This window comes from Pelodiscus sinensis, chromosome 5 (genome assembly GCF_049634645.1).
Source record: "Pelodiscus sinensis isolate JC-2024 chromosome 5, ASM4963464v1, whole genome shotgun sequence".
NCBI classification, from domain to species: Eukaryota; Metazoa; Chordata; order Testudines; family Trionychidae; genus Pelodiscus; species Pelodiscus sinensis.
In genome coordinates, this window is record NC_134715.1 from 113,727,480 (window position 1) to 113,746,114 (window position 18,635).

At 40.1% G+C, this 18,635-nt stretch overlaps 1 protein-coding gene across 10 annotated transcripts in view; it reads left to right on the top strand.

Moving 5' to 3' along the window:
- The window catches only part of SORCS2 (sortilin related VPS10 domain containing receptor 2), a 929,896-nt gene that overhangs the window by 846,488 nt on the left and 64,773 nt on the right, over positions 1-18,635 (top strand). For all 10 annotated transcript variants that reach the window (XR_012904391.1, XM_075930787.1, XM_075930782.1 and 7 more), the window contains one exon: positions 13,380-13,456. Coding sequence is in view for 9 of the 10 variants with exons in the window: in XM_075930787.1 (XP_075786902.1) it covers positions 13,380-13,456 (77 nt within the window). In the remaining variant the exon portion in view is untranslated. The remainder of the gene's footprint in view (positions 1-13,379; positions 13,457-18,635) is intronic.

The window sequence follows — 18,635 nt, forward strand, 5'->3', positions numbered from 1 at the left end:
GGCAGCACGAGGCAACAACCAAGAACACAGGTGGCAGACATCTCTACAAAAACAGTATGGGATGGGAGGGGAGGAAAGTTTGGCCAAGAATACTGGGCAAATGTATAGGATGATAGACTATGCCATGGAATTGTAGATATCCTAGGTAAGCAGGGAGAAAACCTTTGTATTTGAGTCCTCCTCTGAAAGCCCCCTCCAGAGCAAATCGAATGCACCAGGGAAGAGGAAAGGCTGAGTCAGCCAACATGTATTAACTTAGTATCTAGTCTTTCAAACCTGGTTCATTGGGTAGCCCAATATTTGGTTTTAAACCAGAATGTCTGATTAAATAGGGTTCCTGGTGGCTACACTCAGCACCGCCAACCTTAAGGCAAGCTGATGCTCTCTACCTCCTCTAGGTCCACACAGCTCTCAGGAAGGGGCTGGCAGGTCCCTGCGGTTCCTACATGTAGGGGCAGACCAGGGTGGCTCCATGTGCCCGGTGCACAAGTTCTGCAGCTCACATTGGCCAGGAAATGCTACCAATGGGATTTGCAGGGCAGCCTGTGAGCACAGGCAGAGTGTGGCATCTGCTTGGCCTCCCACCTAGGAGCTGCAGGGACCTGCCAGCTGCTTCCCAGGAACTTCCTGAGGTAAGCACCATCCAGATCGCGCATCCAATCTCACACCCCAACCCCTTGTCCCAACCCCGAGCCCCTTCCTTTACCCCAAATCTTTCAGCTCCAGCCCGCAACCCCTCCTGCACCCCAAACTTCTTATTTTCAGCCTAGAGCCTTCACTCCCAGCCAGAGTCCTCACACCTCCCCCTGCACCCCAATCCCTGCCCTGAGACCCCCTTCTGTGTCCCAAACTCATCACCTCTGGCCCTGCCCCAGAAACTGCACCCCAAGCTGGAGCCCTCATATCCTCCTCCACCTCAAATGACCTGCCCCAGCTTGGTGAAAGTGAAGGAGGGGGAAGGGGGATGAAGTGAGAGGGCAAGGCCTTGGAGAAGGGAAAGGGTGAGGGCAGGGCCTCGGGGAAGGGTAGGGCAGGAGTAGGACAAAGGTGTTCCAATTTGTTCCATTAGAAAATTGGCAACTCTGCTGGTGCACAAAGCAATGAAATGAGGTGTTCAGTTTTATCTGGCAAAATTTGTACAATAAACACATTTCTCATCAGAAATACTTTATACCCTGAGACAGACTATATTTCCCTAGTGGCCTGGTCAGAGAATTGATGAACATATGCAAATCAGTAAGGACAGTGTGGGTGTTTGGGATACATCATGCTCTGAATGAAATAAATCTGAATAATACCATTAAATTTAATGAGAGAAGGAATGGAATGTTGGTGTGCAAATCATACAGTTCAGGATATGGAATTGCACGTTTATTTTAATTTCAAATAATTATAACTAAGTAGAGAACAGCATGCATACCTAGAATGCTTGGGAATTATAGGATGTTAACATTGCATCATTTCAAGCCTCAGCATTTGTAATTTACAGAATGAAAATTCTACTTTATTAAAATTTCATATATAGTTCTGATAAATAAATATTGTTAGCAGTTAAATGTATGTAAATTATGCAGACAAAATATTAAATTTAATAGCTGCACATTAAAACATTATATTTAAATAACTCTGCTGCTCTCTTTAAGGAATGTAATAGGCTTTTACATTTATATTTGATTTTACTGCATTTTATCTTGGCAAAAGCTTCTATTCAACATGCTGCAATTGATGTGTAAATTTTTACTTTCAGCCTCAAACCTGTGAAGGATTCTTCTGCAAAAAATACTAAAAGTGTACATTTTCAGATTCTAGTATGCTGTCTTTCTGTTCTCAGCCTCTTTTCCAGATAATAAATCAAGCTACTAGTGCACACTGCATTCTTGAACAAATTGCAGGGTTAATTAAAATATATATTGAGTACTTCACTTGCTTTGCTAAATGGTTAAGTTACTCTTTGTCATCTCTGATCCAGATGTGCTGTAAACAGATTGATGTTCATGTCTTCATGAATGTAGGTTGCATGTTATGGCACCATTCATATTAAGGAAAAAAGAACAGACAGATGTTTGACTTTTACTGACACATATAGATTCTGGGGACCCTCAGAATTTCTCTTCCTCTAGACATTGTAAGATATGTACCCCCTCCCCCAAAACACATGTTATAAACAAAACTTCCTATTGCCAAACAAATAACACTTGGCTGGAGCAGTCTCATTTGACCAAAAATTGTTTTGCCTTATTACTCTATGCTGTGACAATTAGTTTTGAAATAAAAAAGTATTCGTTAGCTAGCCATAGCTTGAAATAAATCATGACTATTTAAGCTGTGTGTTAGACACATTACAGAAGCTTCCAGAAGAGGAAGTTTGCTAAATTTTGGGAGGGGAAACCTCATATTTGAAGAATTTAAAACTATCCCATTGTGTGTTACATTTGGGTACCCATTTCTTTGCATGTTAAGCGCGTCTTCCATAATGTAGATGAGAAAATAAGATCAGAAAAGTAATTAATTAAATAATTAATTACATAACACACGTTTGGAAAATGTAACACTGAGAAGTTAAAATGGCTTGAAAATAAAATAAACAAAAGTGTCGCACACAGGCTTGGGTTATGGAAAGGGTGTCAGCGATGCTCCAAGTATTAATTTGTGTAAGAGGAACAGAAACTAAAATTGAGGGAACTTTTCATTTGCGATAATTCAGGCTAGGGGGTAGGCCTACTAGTATACCTTTTTGATTGGCTGAGAAAGATTTATATGATATTTTAAGTTAAGCCTGAGGCACCAGAGGCAATGTGTATATATATCTTTTCAAAAGAATGTGAACCTCTATACCTCAAGTTCCAGCTATTAGAGAATTATTAGGGCTATTATTTGAGTGCAGACAGTGCACATGGCCTGATCCAGACACCACTGAAGTAAATGAAAATACTTGTTTTTGCTGTGATCCAGTGGAGTTACTCCAGATTTACTCTGATGTAGCCAGGGGCAGAATTTGGTCTGAATCACTAGACGAGTGGAAGACATGGGCAGTGCTGCAACTGTTTGTGTGTATGAATTGTATTCATTGAACCTTAGACTGTGGGTGAGTGGTTAATATTTATGACTATAGCAGTGAGGGATTTTTGGACAAATAGTTTTGTGTTAACTGAAATGGCATTTTCAGCAAATAAACTATTTGTGAATTTGACAAGAATTAGCCAAATTAATTGCCTCCACTTCCTCCACCTTGTAACATTTCCCCCAGCAGTTAGGGTTCTCCTCAGGGCTCTCGGAGACCAAGTTTGAATACTTGCTGTGGATTAGGGATATGATCCCAGTTCCCACCCTTCCCAATGAGTGCACTACTCGCTACACAATTCTATGCTGGGTCTCACTCCATTTCTTTTGTTGAAGCTCTTCCATTTTGTATAAAATGCTTGCATAGAGATTCTGGATGAAAAAAAGATCAGGTAGTGTGGGGTGGAAGAGATGTTGAAAGTTAGCTGTGAACAAACATGCTGCATAACTCCCAAGAAAAAAAATAAGAGATGGTGGTTATTCCCTGGAGCTGCCCCAGGCTCCCTTTGACTCACCTGTCTTTCAAATTATTCTCTGTTTGGAGTTTTGTGTGTGTGTGTCCTACGCACATTGTATTTTCCCTCCTTAGCATATTCAAGTTTTGCTACTGTCCTTTTTTTTCATTGTTTTATATTGGGTGTAACAGACATTACATGATACCAAGTATGCACAGTTACCCAAAAGGAAGGTGAGAACATTTGTGCTTTAATTCACTAGGAATGTTGCATAGATTTTATTCATTCTTTGGTATATATGGTTGTGCCGATTTTCTTCCACATATTGATCTGAGGAAGTGGGTCTGGCCCGCGAAAGCTCATCACCTAATAAACCATCTTGTTAGTCTTTAAAGTGCTACATAGTTCTGTCTTTTGTTATATGTAAGGCACTGAAAGTCACTGTCTTGATCTATCTGGCACTGGGATTTGGCTAGAGCACTGTGGGCACCAAACTTCAGGAAAGATGTGAACAAATTGGTGAAAGCGCAGAGAAGGAAAAAGCAAAACTGTGAAAATATTTAGAAAACTTGATCTATAAACAAACTGGACCGGTTTAGTCTCGAGAAAACAAGAGTGTGGCAAGATGTGGTAACAGTCTTCACATCTGTTCCAGACTGTTATAAAGATGACGGTGATCACCTATTGTCCACATCCACTGAACGTTGGACAAAAAGTAATGGGCTTAATCTGCAACAAGTGAGATTTAGGTTAGACATTAGGAAAACTCTCCAATTAGAAGAGTAGTTGAGCTCAAATGCAATTGCAGAAGATGATTATTTGCTTTTAAGGTAAAACTGTTCTAGGTTTAAGAAAATGAAATCAGCAATCACAGTGAAAGCTTAGAGTTGGAAATGCGGCAGAAAACTATAGTTATGTCACCGATGCATGCAGAAAGGAAACATTCCACCATGTAAAGCTGTTTCTGCACTGCACTCTTAAGTCAACCATTGTTAAGTTGACAGAGCCACCATGTTAATTACTGCATGGGGCTGATGTTTATACTAGTCCCCTTCTGTCGGTGATGCATGTCCTCCACTGGAGTGCTTCCACCAACAAAGGAGAGTGTGGAGGATTGAAATCAGACCCCTTAGTTCTGCACAGCACCCTACCAGTCCCCTGTGACTTCTTACCTCTGCTTTCCCAGCCGGGAGTGTGGGGCTAGACATTGGCACAGGGATTCTCACCTCTGGCAGACAGTCATCGAGGTTGGCACCAGCTGCGTCTTCTCTGAGGACTTCAGGCCTGGCAGCATGTGCGATGCTGCACTTGTCAGCACACACATCAATGCCGGTACTGGCACCGGCTGTGGCTGCGGCACTGGTGGTGATGCTCTCCCAGAAATCACACTCAAAGTATGTGGTTTATCGGGGATCTCTTCCTTTGGAGAGCTGAGAGCTATTCGCCTTGTGTGCAGTGTTTTTCTGCCACAGCTTTGAAACAAGCACAATTCAATTTTGATGGACAACACCACAGCGATGTTTTATATAAACAGAGAGGGTGAATCCCACTCTTACCCTCTGTGTTGGGAAGCCTTCCTCCTCTGGGAGTTCTGTGTAGCTAATGACATTTGTGTGGTAGCCTCTTACCTCCCTGGGGCCCAGAATATATTGGCAGATCACCTCAGCAGATCCTTTGAGGGGCACAAGTGGTCCCTCAGGGCAGATGTGCCCTGCCCATCTTCCAAGAGTGGGGGTTTCCCCTCCTGGACTTGTTCACAACCTGAGGCAATAGGAAGTACCCCCATTTTTGCTCCATCTTCAACCACAACCCGGGGTCTCTGGGGGAGGCACTCTTGGTTTCCTGGCCCCGGGGCCTGCTGTATGCCTTCCCTCCATTCCCTCTGATTCACAGGATGATCCTCAGTGTCAGGGAGTTCCATGCCTCCATGATATTGATAGCCCGGGTGTGGCCCCACCAGCATTGGTTCCTGGCCCTGCTTGAACTCTTGGTGGAGCAGCTCCTAGTCCTCCCCCTGTACCTAGAACTGATCTCTCAGGAGTTTGGCAGGCTTCACCATTCGAACCTCTGGTCCCTACACCTCATGGCGTGGAAGCTCTGTGGCTGACCACCATGAAGAGGCAGAGCTCGGAACAAGTTCAGGTGGTTCTTTTGGGGAATCATAAACCTTCTACGAGGGCCTATTACCTGGCAAAGTGGAAGTGCTTCATCCTTTGCCCCCATGAATGCCCCATTCCCAGCTATTTTTGTATTACCTCCTGGACCTTAGAACCCAAGGCCTTGCCCCCTCCTCGGTTTGGGTGCACTTGGTGGCCATCTTGGTTTTGCACTCGGAGTCACGGGATTAGTCTGTTTTCGCAGACCCTATGGTGCATCGCTTCTTTAAGGGGTTGGACAGGGTATATCCTCATAAGCCCCTGCCCCATTCGGGCCTTAGCCTAGTACTCACTAGGCTCATGGCCCCCCATTTCGAACCACTGGCAACATGCTCCCTTTTGCACCTGTCCTGGAAGGTGTTCTTCCTTGTGGCCATTACCTCTGCCAGGAAGGTCTCAGCGCTGCGGGGTTTATCAGTAGACCCTCCATATACGATCTTTCTCAAGGACTAGGTTAGACTTCGCCTATACCCTGCATTTTTGCCCAAGGTGGTCACATTAATCAGGATATATTTCTTCTGGTTATTTATCCAAAACCTCATGGTTCTGGGACAGATAGGCTCTACACACCTTAGATGTTAGGTGAGCCTGGGCCTTTTATTTAGACAGGATAAAACCTTTTTGGAAGTCCCACCAGTTATTCATGTCCATAGCTGACAGGATGAAGGGCCTGCCGGTGTCAGCCCAGCATATTTCATTTTGCATCACTTCCTGTATCAGGGAGTGCTATGAGCTAGCGTACGTGCCAGCTCTGTCCATTATGGCCCATTCAACCAGGGCTCAAGCTTCTTCTGCCACCTTCGTGACCCAGGAGCCCATTGTAGAGATCTGCAGGGCAGCCACCTGGTTGTCAGTGCACGCTTTTGCCATACTGCAGCAGGCCAGGGATGACGCGGGGATGGGCAGGGCAGTGTTGCAGTCTGTCTCCAACCCCTTCTCCTTGGGTTTGGCTTTGGAGTCACCTATTTGGAATGGACATGAGCAAGCAGTCGAAGAAGAAAAAATGGTTACTTATCTTTCGTAACTATTCTTCAAGATGTGTTGCTCATGTCCATTTCACATCCCACTCATCTCTCCTGCATCAGAGCCTTCCAGCAAGAAGGAACTAAGGGGGTAGAGGGCCAGCAGAGGTATATATACGTTGCAATAGCACCAGTCTAGGGGGCTCCCCTGCTGGCCCAATGGGTGCAGCTCAGGGAACACTCTCCAACAATCTGTGCACACAGCGTGCACACACCTACATAGAATGGACTTGAGCAACACATCTAAAAAAACAACAGTTATGAAAGGTAAGTAGCCAGTTATTTTATGTGTGCATTTTATTTTTCCTTCCTAAGTGAAATACTTTGTACTGACCTTTATTGAATTTCATCTTGTTGATTTCAGATTGGCTCAACAGTTTGTCAAGGTCATTTTGAATTATAATTCTGTCCTTTAAAGTGCTTGCTATCCTTCTATCCAGGAGTAATCTTTAAATTTTATAAGCGTATTCTTCACTCCATTATCCAAGTCATTAATAAAAAATATTGAAAAGTGCCAGACCCAGGCATGACCCTGCCAGAGCCGCATTAGTTACACTCTCTCAATTTGGTGGCTGGTGGCCTCACTAAGTGCAGGGGAAGGCTTGGGGTGAGAGGATTTGGCCAGGAAGGAGGGTGCAAGAGCTGGCTAGGGTATTGTATGTGTGTGTGTGAGGGGGATGGGAAACTGTTGAAAGACCATCCTCTAAGAGTAGTTCTCAACCTGTTATCCAACTACCTTATAGTAATTTCATCTAGCCATCTGGGACAGTATCAAAAGTCTTACAAAAAGCAAGACCTATTGTATCTATTACTTCATCCCATCCAATAAACCAGACCAATAACACTGTCAAAGAAAAAATTAGGTTAGTTAGCCATGACAAATCCATGCTAGATATTCCTTAAAAATCCTATTATCCTCTAAGGGCACATCTACACAGTGGGACTAAAGCCAAAATAAGCTACTCAACTTCAGCTATGTCAACTGTGTCGCTGAAGTTGAAATAGCTTGTTTTGGCTTTCGGTGCTGTCTACACAGCAGGAATTTCAAAGAAGAGCACTCTTCCTCTGACTTTCCTTACTCCTCGTAAAATGAAGGTTACGGGAGTCAGAGTAAGAAGTCCTCCAGCTTGACATTATTTTGACATTATGTCAAAATAACTGTTTGCAGTGTAGACACAGACTGTGTTATTTTGGAATAATGTATTTATTCCAGTATTTCTCCAGGTATTGAAGTTAAGGTCCCCGGGTCCTCTGTATCCCCTCTTTAAAAGATACATATTATGTTTGCCCTTGTCCAATTCTCTTGGGCCTTGCCCATCATCCATGAGTTTTCAAAGATAATTGCTAATGGCTCCAAACTAGCTTGCTAGCTTCAGCTAGTTCCTTAAGTTCTTAGAATGAATTTTATCAGGCCCCACTGACTTGAATACATCTAACTTATCTAAAAAAAATTTAATCTGTTCTTTCCCTATTTTGGCTTGTGCATTTTTTTTTAATATTAATTTTGTTGTGTATCACCATTAATCTTTTTAGTGAAGATTGAAAAAACAGGCATTAAACAGCTTAGTCCTCTTGATACTGTCATTACTAGTTTACCTTACCTCTTAAGTAGAGAACTTATACTTTTCTTCATTTTTCTCTCACTCCTAATGTGTTTAAAGAACCTCCTCTTGTTGGCTTTTTATTTCCTTTGCTAGGTGTAACTTATTTTGTGCCTTTGCCTTTCTGAACTTGGTCCTTACATGTTTGTGCTACTCCTTTGTTCTCCTCAGTAATTTGTCCATGCTTTCTCCTTTTGTAGGAGACTTTTTTATTATTATTATTTCAGGTCATTAAACAGTTCTTGATGCAGCCATGTTGGTCTTTTTCTATTCTTCCTATTTTTTCTTTGAGATAATTTGGAATTGTGCCTTTAATCTTGTCTTCTTGAGAAAATATCAGATTTCTCAAACAGCTTCTCCTTTTGATTTTCTTCCTGTGCGATCTTACCTATCAGTTCTGTGAGTCTGCTAAATCTACTTGTCATGATCAATCATGATAATTTCATTATCACTTTCATGCAAACTGCCTTTTGCCTTCATTTGCTAGCAGTTCTTTGGTCATAAACAAGGCTAAAATGGCTAAAATGGCTATTCCCTTTATTTTTCTCTACTTTCTGAAACAAAATGTTGTCCCAATATCTCCAAGAATTTACTGGAACTTTTATTTCCTGCTGTATTACTTTTCCAACAGATGTCTGGTAATTAAAATCACTCATTACTATCAATTTTGTGGTTTGGATATTTCTGTTGTTTCTTCTAGAAATGCCTTATTCACCCCTTTTTCCTGATTTGGTGGTGTGTAGCAGTCTCCTGCCAGAGCATCACCCCTACATTTTATCCCTTTTGTTTTTATCCAGGGATGTCTAACTAGCCTACCTTTTACATCGTCTTTGACCTCTTGATGTGTAATGCAATACCTGCTCCCTTTTTATCTTGTTATTCCTTCCTGGAGAATCTATACTCCTCTATATCAATATCCCAGTCATAAGATTTATCCCATGAGTCTCTGTGATGCCAATTAAGGCATAATTTAGCTTACATATTAATGCTCCCAGTTCTTTCTGTTAATTCCCCATAATGGTTGCATTTGACATCTAAGATGTTGAGTTGATTCCCCCTTGATTGCCCTCTTTGTTGCACCTTTACCCTGTTGTAATTTTCCATTTCTTTCCCAACATCTAGCTCTCTGTTAAAGTTACCTTTTTTATACTCATATATGAGTTTTTGTTACCTGCCTCCTTTGAACCTAGTTTAAAGCTTCCTCACTAGGTTTGTACACTGGTGCAAAGATGGTCAGATCCCATCTCTTCCTAGCAGACCTTCTTTCCAGAAGAGCATCTCATGATTGAGGTAGCTAAAGCCCTCCCATTGACACCATATTCACAGCAATGCACTCATCTCCAAGATGTGCAAGTCCCTCTGTAGTCCTAAGCCCACAACTTAGAGGATGGCCAGGAACACAACTGCACCCCAATTCCTTCACTTTATCTTCCAGAGTCCTGTAGTTTTTGCTGGACTTAGCACACAACACAAGTAGTAGACAGGGCGACTCTTTTCCATCTCATAATGTCCAGGGGGAACTAAACACATGACTGATCTCTGATCCTGAATTTATTCCCTTAATCACAAATCCTACATGCAATTCACCCTTACAAAGTTTGGTTAGTTGAGCATTATGCATGGGAAAGTGAATTCAGCCCAACATGGATAGAGTAATCAAATTTCATGCTTCATTATCTCAGGTGATTGCCAGTAGACTAGTTTTATCAGTAAATGTCAGTAAACTTAGATTTCACCATACATCCACAGACAAAAATATTTCCATCAATAATCATCCAAATTTACAAATAGGCAAAGTAAGAAAAATGCTGCTTGAGAACTTACTAGAGTTAAAATCCAGTGCTTTAGATATTTGAATAAGTCTTGTTATGAATGAAGTAATTAATGAATATGTGAAGAAAATGAATAGTCCGAACAGGTATGTTTTGTTAATTTGAGAATGTGTACTTTACCCAATTTGACATATGATGGTAACAATCTGTGTTTTAACGGTTTATAATCCTTTAGCACATTGAATATAACAGTCTACTCTCAACTAAATACTTGTCTGATCCCCACTATATTTTCCTATTAATGTGAAAATTTAAATAGCTAAACAGCTGTGGAAAATGCTTACAATATGTTATTATCCTTCAAACTTAAAATAGAAATTGAAGTCTGCCAACTTTCTTTGTAAGGGTCAAGAAGGAGATTTCCTCTCAAAGAATTGGATGGGTTGTTTTGTTGTATTTGATTTTTTTTTCAAGATGAAGTGAGGTTAAAGGGGGGATTGGTGATGATGTGAAGCATCAGTTACAGCCCCTGCCAAATGCCAATATTAGGCCAGCTGCCACAAATTCTCTGATATAAAGAATTTTATGAAGCCATTTTAGCTGTAATTTGGATTAAATAATGTAAAGTTAACCTGTTAAAGAGCCAAGTATTCATAATCTTGATGGTCTAAGTGGAACATATATCTAGAGCCCTGCATACACATCTGCATCTGCTAAAATGATCCACGGATATCTGCATCCACATCCACAGATGTCTGCAGATATAAATTTTCAGGGTTCTAGATACAAAATTTGTATCTACATCTGTAGCTGCAAAAATGAGCTTTGTATTATCTGCCTTTACATCCACTGATGTGGATACCTGCACGTACAAAGCAGATATCCATGGATTTGTAGGGCTCTGCATATAACTTTGGGCAGTGTTTTCTGTCAGTCTCTCAAGTCTCTTTCCTCCTGAATAAACTCTAAATATATAGTTTTTTATATCTAACACATTTGTTTATATAGCAGATTAGTAAAATTTCACAATACTATACTAATCTCAAGTGTATTCCTTTCTTATGTCTCTTTTACTTAAAAATATCTGACATAATTCATCTTTTTTCCATAAGAACATACAAATCATACATTTAAGGCAAAATCCACTCAATAGTATCACTTGGGTACAAAAGCAAACTGGGATCACTTCTCTTCTAGTTTACTATAATGTGGCAGTTTAACGCTTTGCTATTTGAAGAACAGCTTATCACATGATGGAGATGTGCATTCAGAACTGTACTTGTTGAAATCTTATGCCCCAAGGTTGCTTAGCAGTCGTCTGAAGACTAGCTGCTGCTCTCCATTGTTTATTGTCAAAATGCCGAGCAGCTTTTTGCCTGTTTCAGAATAAGAAATATGATCCTAGTTCAGAATCTTTTTTTTTAATTTACACAGTTTTTAAATGCCAAACTATTGTTTTAAAGTGCTATAAATCTTCCTTCTAATATTCCTACCACTTACTATAATTAGCCAGAAAAAAACATGAACAGTTGTTCAAGATGAATAAAGAGGTTAAAATGGTACTTTATGTAATGCTGTAAGAGATTTGGCATCAAGTATACCAAGAGAATGGGCTGCAAAGGCATAGATCTTGAATAAATGCTCATTTTCCTTTTATTTTAGCATGAACAAACTAAATTAAAAAAAATCACTAATTTTTGTTTGTTAATTTTGTGCGGAACTTCTGCCAAGGTAACCTCAAAAACTATTCACACAGCCTGAGTTAGAGATTTGTATGCCAAATATAGTGATTATTTCTTAATATGTCCATCGGAGTAATCACAGTTAGCGTGTGTTACTCCTGTCCAACTCGATCCACCTATTGTATTCTGTTCCATACTTAGATTGCAGGCTCTCTTAAACAGGAATCTATTTTTGTTATATGTGTATATAGCATCTGGCACAATCGGTTCTGATAACTAAAGGGCAGATCAAAGGGATACTATAATAATACTAATAAATAATAGCACTAAATGTAGTTTATTGAAGAATCAGCAAGAGGCAATTTTTAATCCTTAGGGACTGACCATTTTCCTAAGTTTAATGGAGATGCCGTTGTGGGGCAATGTGTCAAAAAAGAAGTAAATTGGTGAACTCTTAGGGTATGTCTACACTACAGAGAGCTTTAAAAAAACAGCCATTTTTCCAAAAAAACTTCAATTACGTCCACACTGTAATCGCATTCTTTCGAAAGGAAATTGAATGAACAGAGGGGTTTTCCAGCATTGGTAATCCTCTTTCTATGAGGAAGAAGCCTTTTTCCGAAAGAGCTCTTTCGGAAAAAGGGGTGTGTGGACAAGGAAGATGGAATTCTTTCAAAAGAAGAGGAAAGAGGAAAAAGTACAGGTGCCCTGGTGACCATAGTAATCACAGTTTAAATGTGAGATAGCATCCAATCAATGCGGAAGCTCTCTTTCAAAAAAGCAGATCGCTTTTTCGATGCGCTTTTGCAGCGTAGACACTCTCTTTCGGAAGAAGTTTTTTCTTAAGGTCTCTTCTGGAAAAGCTTCTTCCAAAAGAAGCCTGCGGTCTAGACGTAGACTTAGAGGTGGTTGGGACTCATGATGTGAATGTGTTCTACTCTGCTACCCCCCAACAACCCCTCCCCCAAGATAGGAATAGGAGAAACTATAGTAGGTGGTTAGATAAAGTATGGAGCCTAGAGTGGCGAGCTATCTGGTGAGTGGCAGCAATCTGGCACTTTTGCAGAAGCAGCTTCTCTCAATGTTCATCCCACAGGAGCAGTAGAGTTGGAGATGGGCTCTAATTAGAATGAGGAATGAGAGAGAGAGAAAGCGAGAGAATCCAGGTGCAGGGAGAAAGTTGTTGGGTCAGGGAGAAGGTGAGAGAAATAAGAAAGAAGATGACACAGCCTCTCACAAACTGTGCTGTTACTACTCAGAGCAGTCAATTTCAATCAGATGGATTAACTTGATTGTTCTCATCCTGCATTTACTATTCATCTCTCAACAAACAATAATGTTGCCATTAAAATGCATAATAAAAGCACAGCTTATATTAACTATTGTTACTGCTGAAAATAAAATAATTCTACTTCATCATCTAGGGCCAGTGTGAACTTGTAACTCTCATTGAAACCAGCCTAGAGCCAGTAAAGGATCCCAGAGCAGAATTTGTCCCACTGATTTAATCTTCATCTTTTTTCCTGATTATTTTGCTAAGGAGAGGTGACTATATAATGAGAGAGGTACTATTTAAATGCAAGCTTCACCTTTTGTTTGTTTGTTTGTTTGTATGCTTTCTTTGTGTCCAGGTAATCTGGGCTCTCAGCTTGTTGAGTATAAAGAAGAAATGTACATAACATCTGACTGTGGGAATACCTGGCAGCAGGTAAGGAAGGAGAAATAAAACACTTGAAACTAACTGTGATCATCAAGTTATTATTTTTATTGATTGATGGTAACAATAATGGTCACATTTAATGTGTTAACTAATTAAGCCTTTTAATCCTTCTGAAGAGGTAAGTAGCTATTGTTATTCACATTTTACTTTGAAACAGATTAATGGGGGAGATTTTCATGGGCACTAATGAGAATTATATTCCCAGCTGCTATTGATGTTCAGTGGGAATAGGACACCTGTTTTGTCCATTTGGAAATCTCCTTCTGAGTAACTTGCACGAGGATGGCAGAAGTCTTTTGGAGATTTTGTTGGGCTTTTTTTTTAAAAAATTATTAGTCTTATTTCAGGATACTCCGAATGTATATACTGCTGGATCAGACTTAGGATGTCCACATGTAAAGGATTTGTGCCTGATTAACCAGAATAAAGAAGGAATTCTTCTTTTTTTCCCAGTTTAAAATTGTGGGTGCCCATACTAAGCACTATGATCCCAGGAAATTCAGAGTTAACCTTAACTTTTAAATAATTCAGACCTACAGTGCAGTGAAGGCACTCAAGCAATTCAATCTTTGGGTAACTTCAGTTGTGCCCTTTAATTACAACATGAGGGAGAAAATGTGACTTTTAATGTTGTTTAATGTAACCTGATACAAAAGTATGAAAATACCTTAATCACAATCTTACGATAACTGCATAACATCAGTTGAGTTTTAAATTTCCTGGATTTACAGTGTTTGGATTTTGGATAATTATATCATCCTTATGATGTATTTTACTCTAAATTACCCTGTCTTAATTCAATTTAAACACTGCCAGGGATGGTGTAAGAATACTTAGGTCCTATCTTAGTGCAGGGGATTACACTAGATGATCTCTTGAGGTCCCTTCCAGACTTACATTTCTATGGTTTGGAGAGATTGGGTTTTTAAATCTGAAAGTAGTAGATGATATTGAGGAGAAGAGAGCGATATTAAAAACCTTCATAATGTCCAAAGATCAGGTGAGAAGCCCTAATAAGAATAGAAATGTGTCATAAAATAATTCTATTTCAGTGAAAACAGCTGTTTTAATTGAAATGCTATTGAAATGCTCTCACTCCACTGTTGAACTGAAACATAACACAACTGTACTGAAGTACAAGAAACCGCAGGAGTGAAACTGAGCAGTCTAGATTCATTCTCCAGGCTAAATAAAAAGCCCCCCCCCCCCCCCCCAAAAAAAAAGATTTATTTGTGTATACTAGCAATATAGGATATTGGTAATAATATACAAAAGAACAATTAAAAAAAATAATGACATTACTTTTGTCATGATGATGTTCTTTTAGTTTCAGAAGATGAGATTTTGTTCCTAATTGTTTCTAGCATTTTAGCAGTGGGAATTTATCTCCATGCTTAGAGGTTAACTGGTATTACTTATATCTAATATGGCCATTTACCAAAATTCTATAGCATTTTCTGTTGAGAAAAGGGGCTGGCATCCAGTTTCTTTCTATTTGCATTTGTGGGGACAATTAAGCTAATGAGATGAAACTTGGTTTATCAAGGCTTTGGGTGATTTTTCACTAGATGTAAACTCAGACACAACCTCTGATCCCCATTACAACAGCCAAAATGAAAAGTGCCACTGATTTCTTTATTTTAATTAAAACTGTCAAGAAGGCTTTGGAAAGATCTTCATAAATCTTCATATTGGTGTCTAGATAGAAGAATGCAGATTATTTTATACATTTTATATCCCCTTTATTCATTGTGATCTGTTTGTTCTTCATGAAAGTGGCTATACATTTCCTTTCTCCTCTGAAATTCATGAAGCTAAAAACAAAACATGAGCAACTGCATGATACTGCAATTATTTAGATGAATAATTACTGGTCTCTAAGGCTGGCACAAGCAGAGCCCACATTTTGTCACAGTTCATTGGATGAGGTCAGATCACTGACTTGGAGACTGGGCAGTTCTTACTGCTGACTACCAGTCATTGTCCTGCACCTTTGTCACATCCCTCACTGCACGTCCCCAGCATTGCTGCAGAGTGATCTACAAACTCTTGTAGAGGAAAAACAAGATTGGACTATGACTCATGGATAACAGAAAGACATAGGCCAATATAGAAAGGTACGTATTAGAGCAAGGAATAAAAGCCAGTACAGGAAATAAGCTAATACCAGCAATAATAAAAGTATTGGCAATAGGAATTGAATAGAAAGATAAGAATCAGAAAATTACTTGAAACAGAAGCAATACAAGCACAGTTGTGACATATGCCAAAGGAAAAGTAAGTAAGCCAAAGAGTACATTAGGATTAGAGTAACATGTTAGCAGTTACTTGGGATCATTATGTCTATCATGCTTAACAAAACAGAGTAGTTTAATGTGAAAGATTAACATGATACTAAATTAAATAGGGAGTAGCTTAAGGGCCTTCATGGAAATAAAGCCCAGCTTTGAATAAGATTCCTTCTCTCTCAGGCTTTATAACTGCTTTTGGCCTCATGGAGCACTTTTCTGCTCTCCATTTTTTTTTAAAGTGCTAGTGGGCTTGTCTAGTGTTGATGGTGATTTTTCTATGTTTCTGCATCATAGCACTCTGGCAGTAATGATGATTATTATTGCAGAAAAGTGTAGCACCACTGTGCTAGGGGATGAGTAAACAAATAGTAAGAGACAGTAATTGGCCAAGGAGTTTGCAATTTAAATAGATGAAAAAAATAGCATTAGCCCTGTTTCATAGGATGGACAGCTGAAACTCAGAGAGATCAATTGCCTTGTCTAAGTTTACATAGAAAGTCTGTGACAGGGGCAGACATTGAAGCCAGATCTCCTGAATCCCAGTCCAGTGCCTTAATACAAGACTATTCTTCTTCTCTACCTGATACCTCTGTTTTAGGCAAGTTAGAGAAACCTTTGCTTAAGCAGGACAAAATTCAGCAGCTTTGCTCAGATTTTATTTTTAATCCAAGCAGCCAGGAGATGGGTAGCACCACTGATAAGCACAACAAAGAGGGGCTGGCATCACTCCATTTCAGCAGGTAAGATTAGAGAGAGTTTGCGAGGAGGATTGTAGGAGAGTCTTCAAGCTTGGAATTTAGGAATGGATTTTTCTTGGTGAGTGGACTGAGTGCATTTTTGCCTAGTTTTGAGTTTCAGCCAATGCAAATTAAATCTCATAGGATAAATCCTCACCTGGTGTAAATCAGCATGGCTCCATAGACTTTATGCTGAATTTCACCAGTAGAAAATCTGTCCTGATGTTTCTACAGCTGTTGCAATAACAAAGACATAATGCACCATGAGAGAGAAAACAGTTGGCATTATTATGAAGCAAATAATATTCTGTAAACATTACAAAAGAGCTACAAATAATAGAAGATACATGAGATTCCAGTGGTGTTGCCCTAGAGCAGCTTGCCACCTGGAAAGACTAAACAAGTTCTAGTTAGTGAAGATTATGATTAATTCATTACTTTGATTGTAGTTAGTGCAGAGAATTATGATTTGCATAATTGAGACTTGCATATTTGATCTCGTTGCTGGTTATGAGCACAAATAAGCATGCTCCAGTGGACTAGCAGCCAGGAGCTTGTGTTCTAAGGGTGGCTCTGATGCTAACTTCAGTTGTGGCTTTTGGAAAATCCATTGGAGGAACTGGGGTTACCATGTTTCCCTATCTAGAAGTTTGGGATAATATTCCTGTACTATATTTCTTGGGAGAATTAGTTCATGTTATTCCAGTGTTCTGATGAGCAAAAGCTACTCCTACAAATACTCAGCGTTTATAATGTAAACAAACAGACAAATGGGAAAAGATAGAGATACACATTGGTGCTATACCCTTTCTGAACAGAAACAGAAGGCTTGAGCAAATTCACTCAGGTATCACTTACACCACTTGCTCACGAATGGAAGGTAGAAGGTTATCAATATATGATTTCAATATTCCTTTGTTTTAAAGAATTGACAATAGGCCAATATTATTCACTGGAAAGTGAATTAGACCTGGAACACTTTATGCCCTTTTCATCTGCACACTCAAGAATTAGATTGTATTAGTGTCTCATGTTGTTCATAACAACATTTTATTGGCTCTGCCATTTTGCTGGTTTAGCTTCAGACTGAAACACTGTAAAGGCAGTCAGTCTTGCTACATTTTGGCTCTGTTTTTTTAAATTGTTATTTGTCTTTTTATTACTCTCTCTCCAGTTATATCACACAAAGGAAAACACTAATTAAGTTACTTTACATATGTATAAAGTATTTCATAAAAGGGTATGCAAGCACTGTTTGTACATAATGTTACGTATCTGATATAGATGAGAAGACTGAGGCCCAGAGAGAGGTTAATTGACTTGCCCCAAGATTGTAGATTAAGGCTGTGGCAGTGTTGACAATAGAATCAATAAACCACACTGTGTCACATACATAGAATAAGTTTAATGGTGAAGAATCATTGGCCAGAACGAAATACTTAAAGATGATGTGCAATATAATATCATCTAGGGATGAAATCCTTGTCCCATTCAAATGAATGACAAAAGACTCAGGGTATGTCTACACTACAACGTTAATTCGAACTAACTTAGTTCGAATTAGTTAATTCGAACTAAGCTAATTCGAACTAACGGATCCAGACTAAAAAACTAGTTCGAATTAGCTTTTTGCTAATTCGAACTAGGGTGTCCACATTAAGTGGACCCTGAACCGGGCTTAAGGATGGCCGGAAGCAGTGCTGGCAGGGCATCAGAGGAGGACTTAGAGCGTGGAGATGCTGTCTCAGGCTAGCCGAGGGCTGTGCTTAAAGGGTCCTGACCCCCACCCCGGACAGACAGTTCTCAGGGGTTCCCCGCTTGCAAAGCAGTCCTGGCTTGGATTGCCCGGACTACCCACACTGGGCACATCACACCACTCGGCCATCAGCCCAGCTGCACTTGCCGCAGGCTGCCATCTGGGGAGACGGGGCAATTGGGGGGCTGCAGGAGAGCTTCCACCCCCAGAAGCCCGCAGAGCCAGCCCAGTCCTCCCCATCGGGGGCTCGTGCCCCATTCCTCCCTCACCTCCTTCCACTTACCCTTCCCTAGCCCCTCTTCTTGATGTACAAAATGAAGATAATGTGTCTTCCAAAATGGAATCTGTCTTTATTGAACAAAACGGGGGGAGACTGGGAAAAG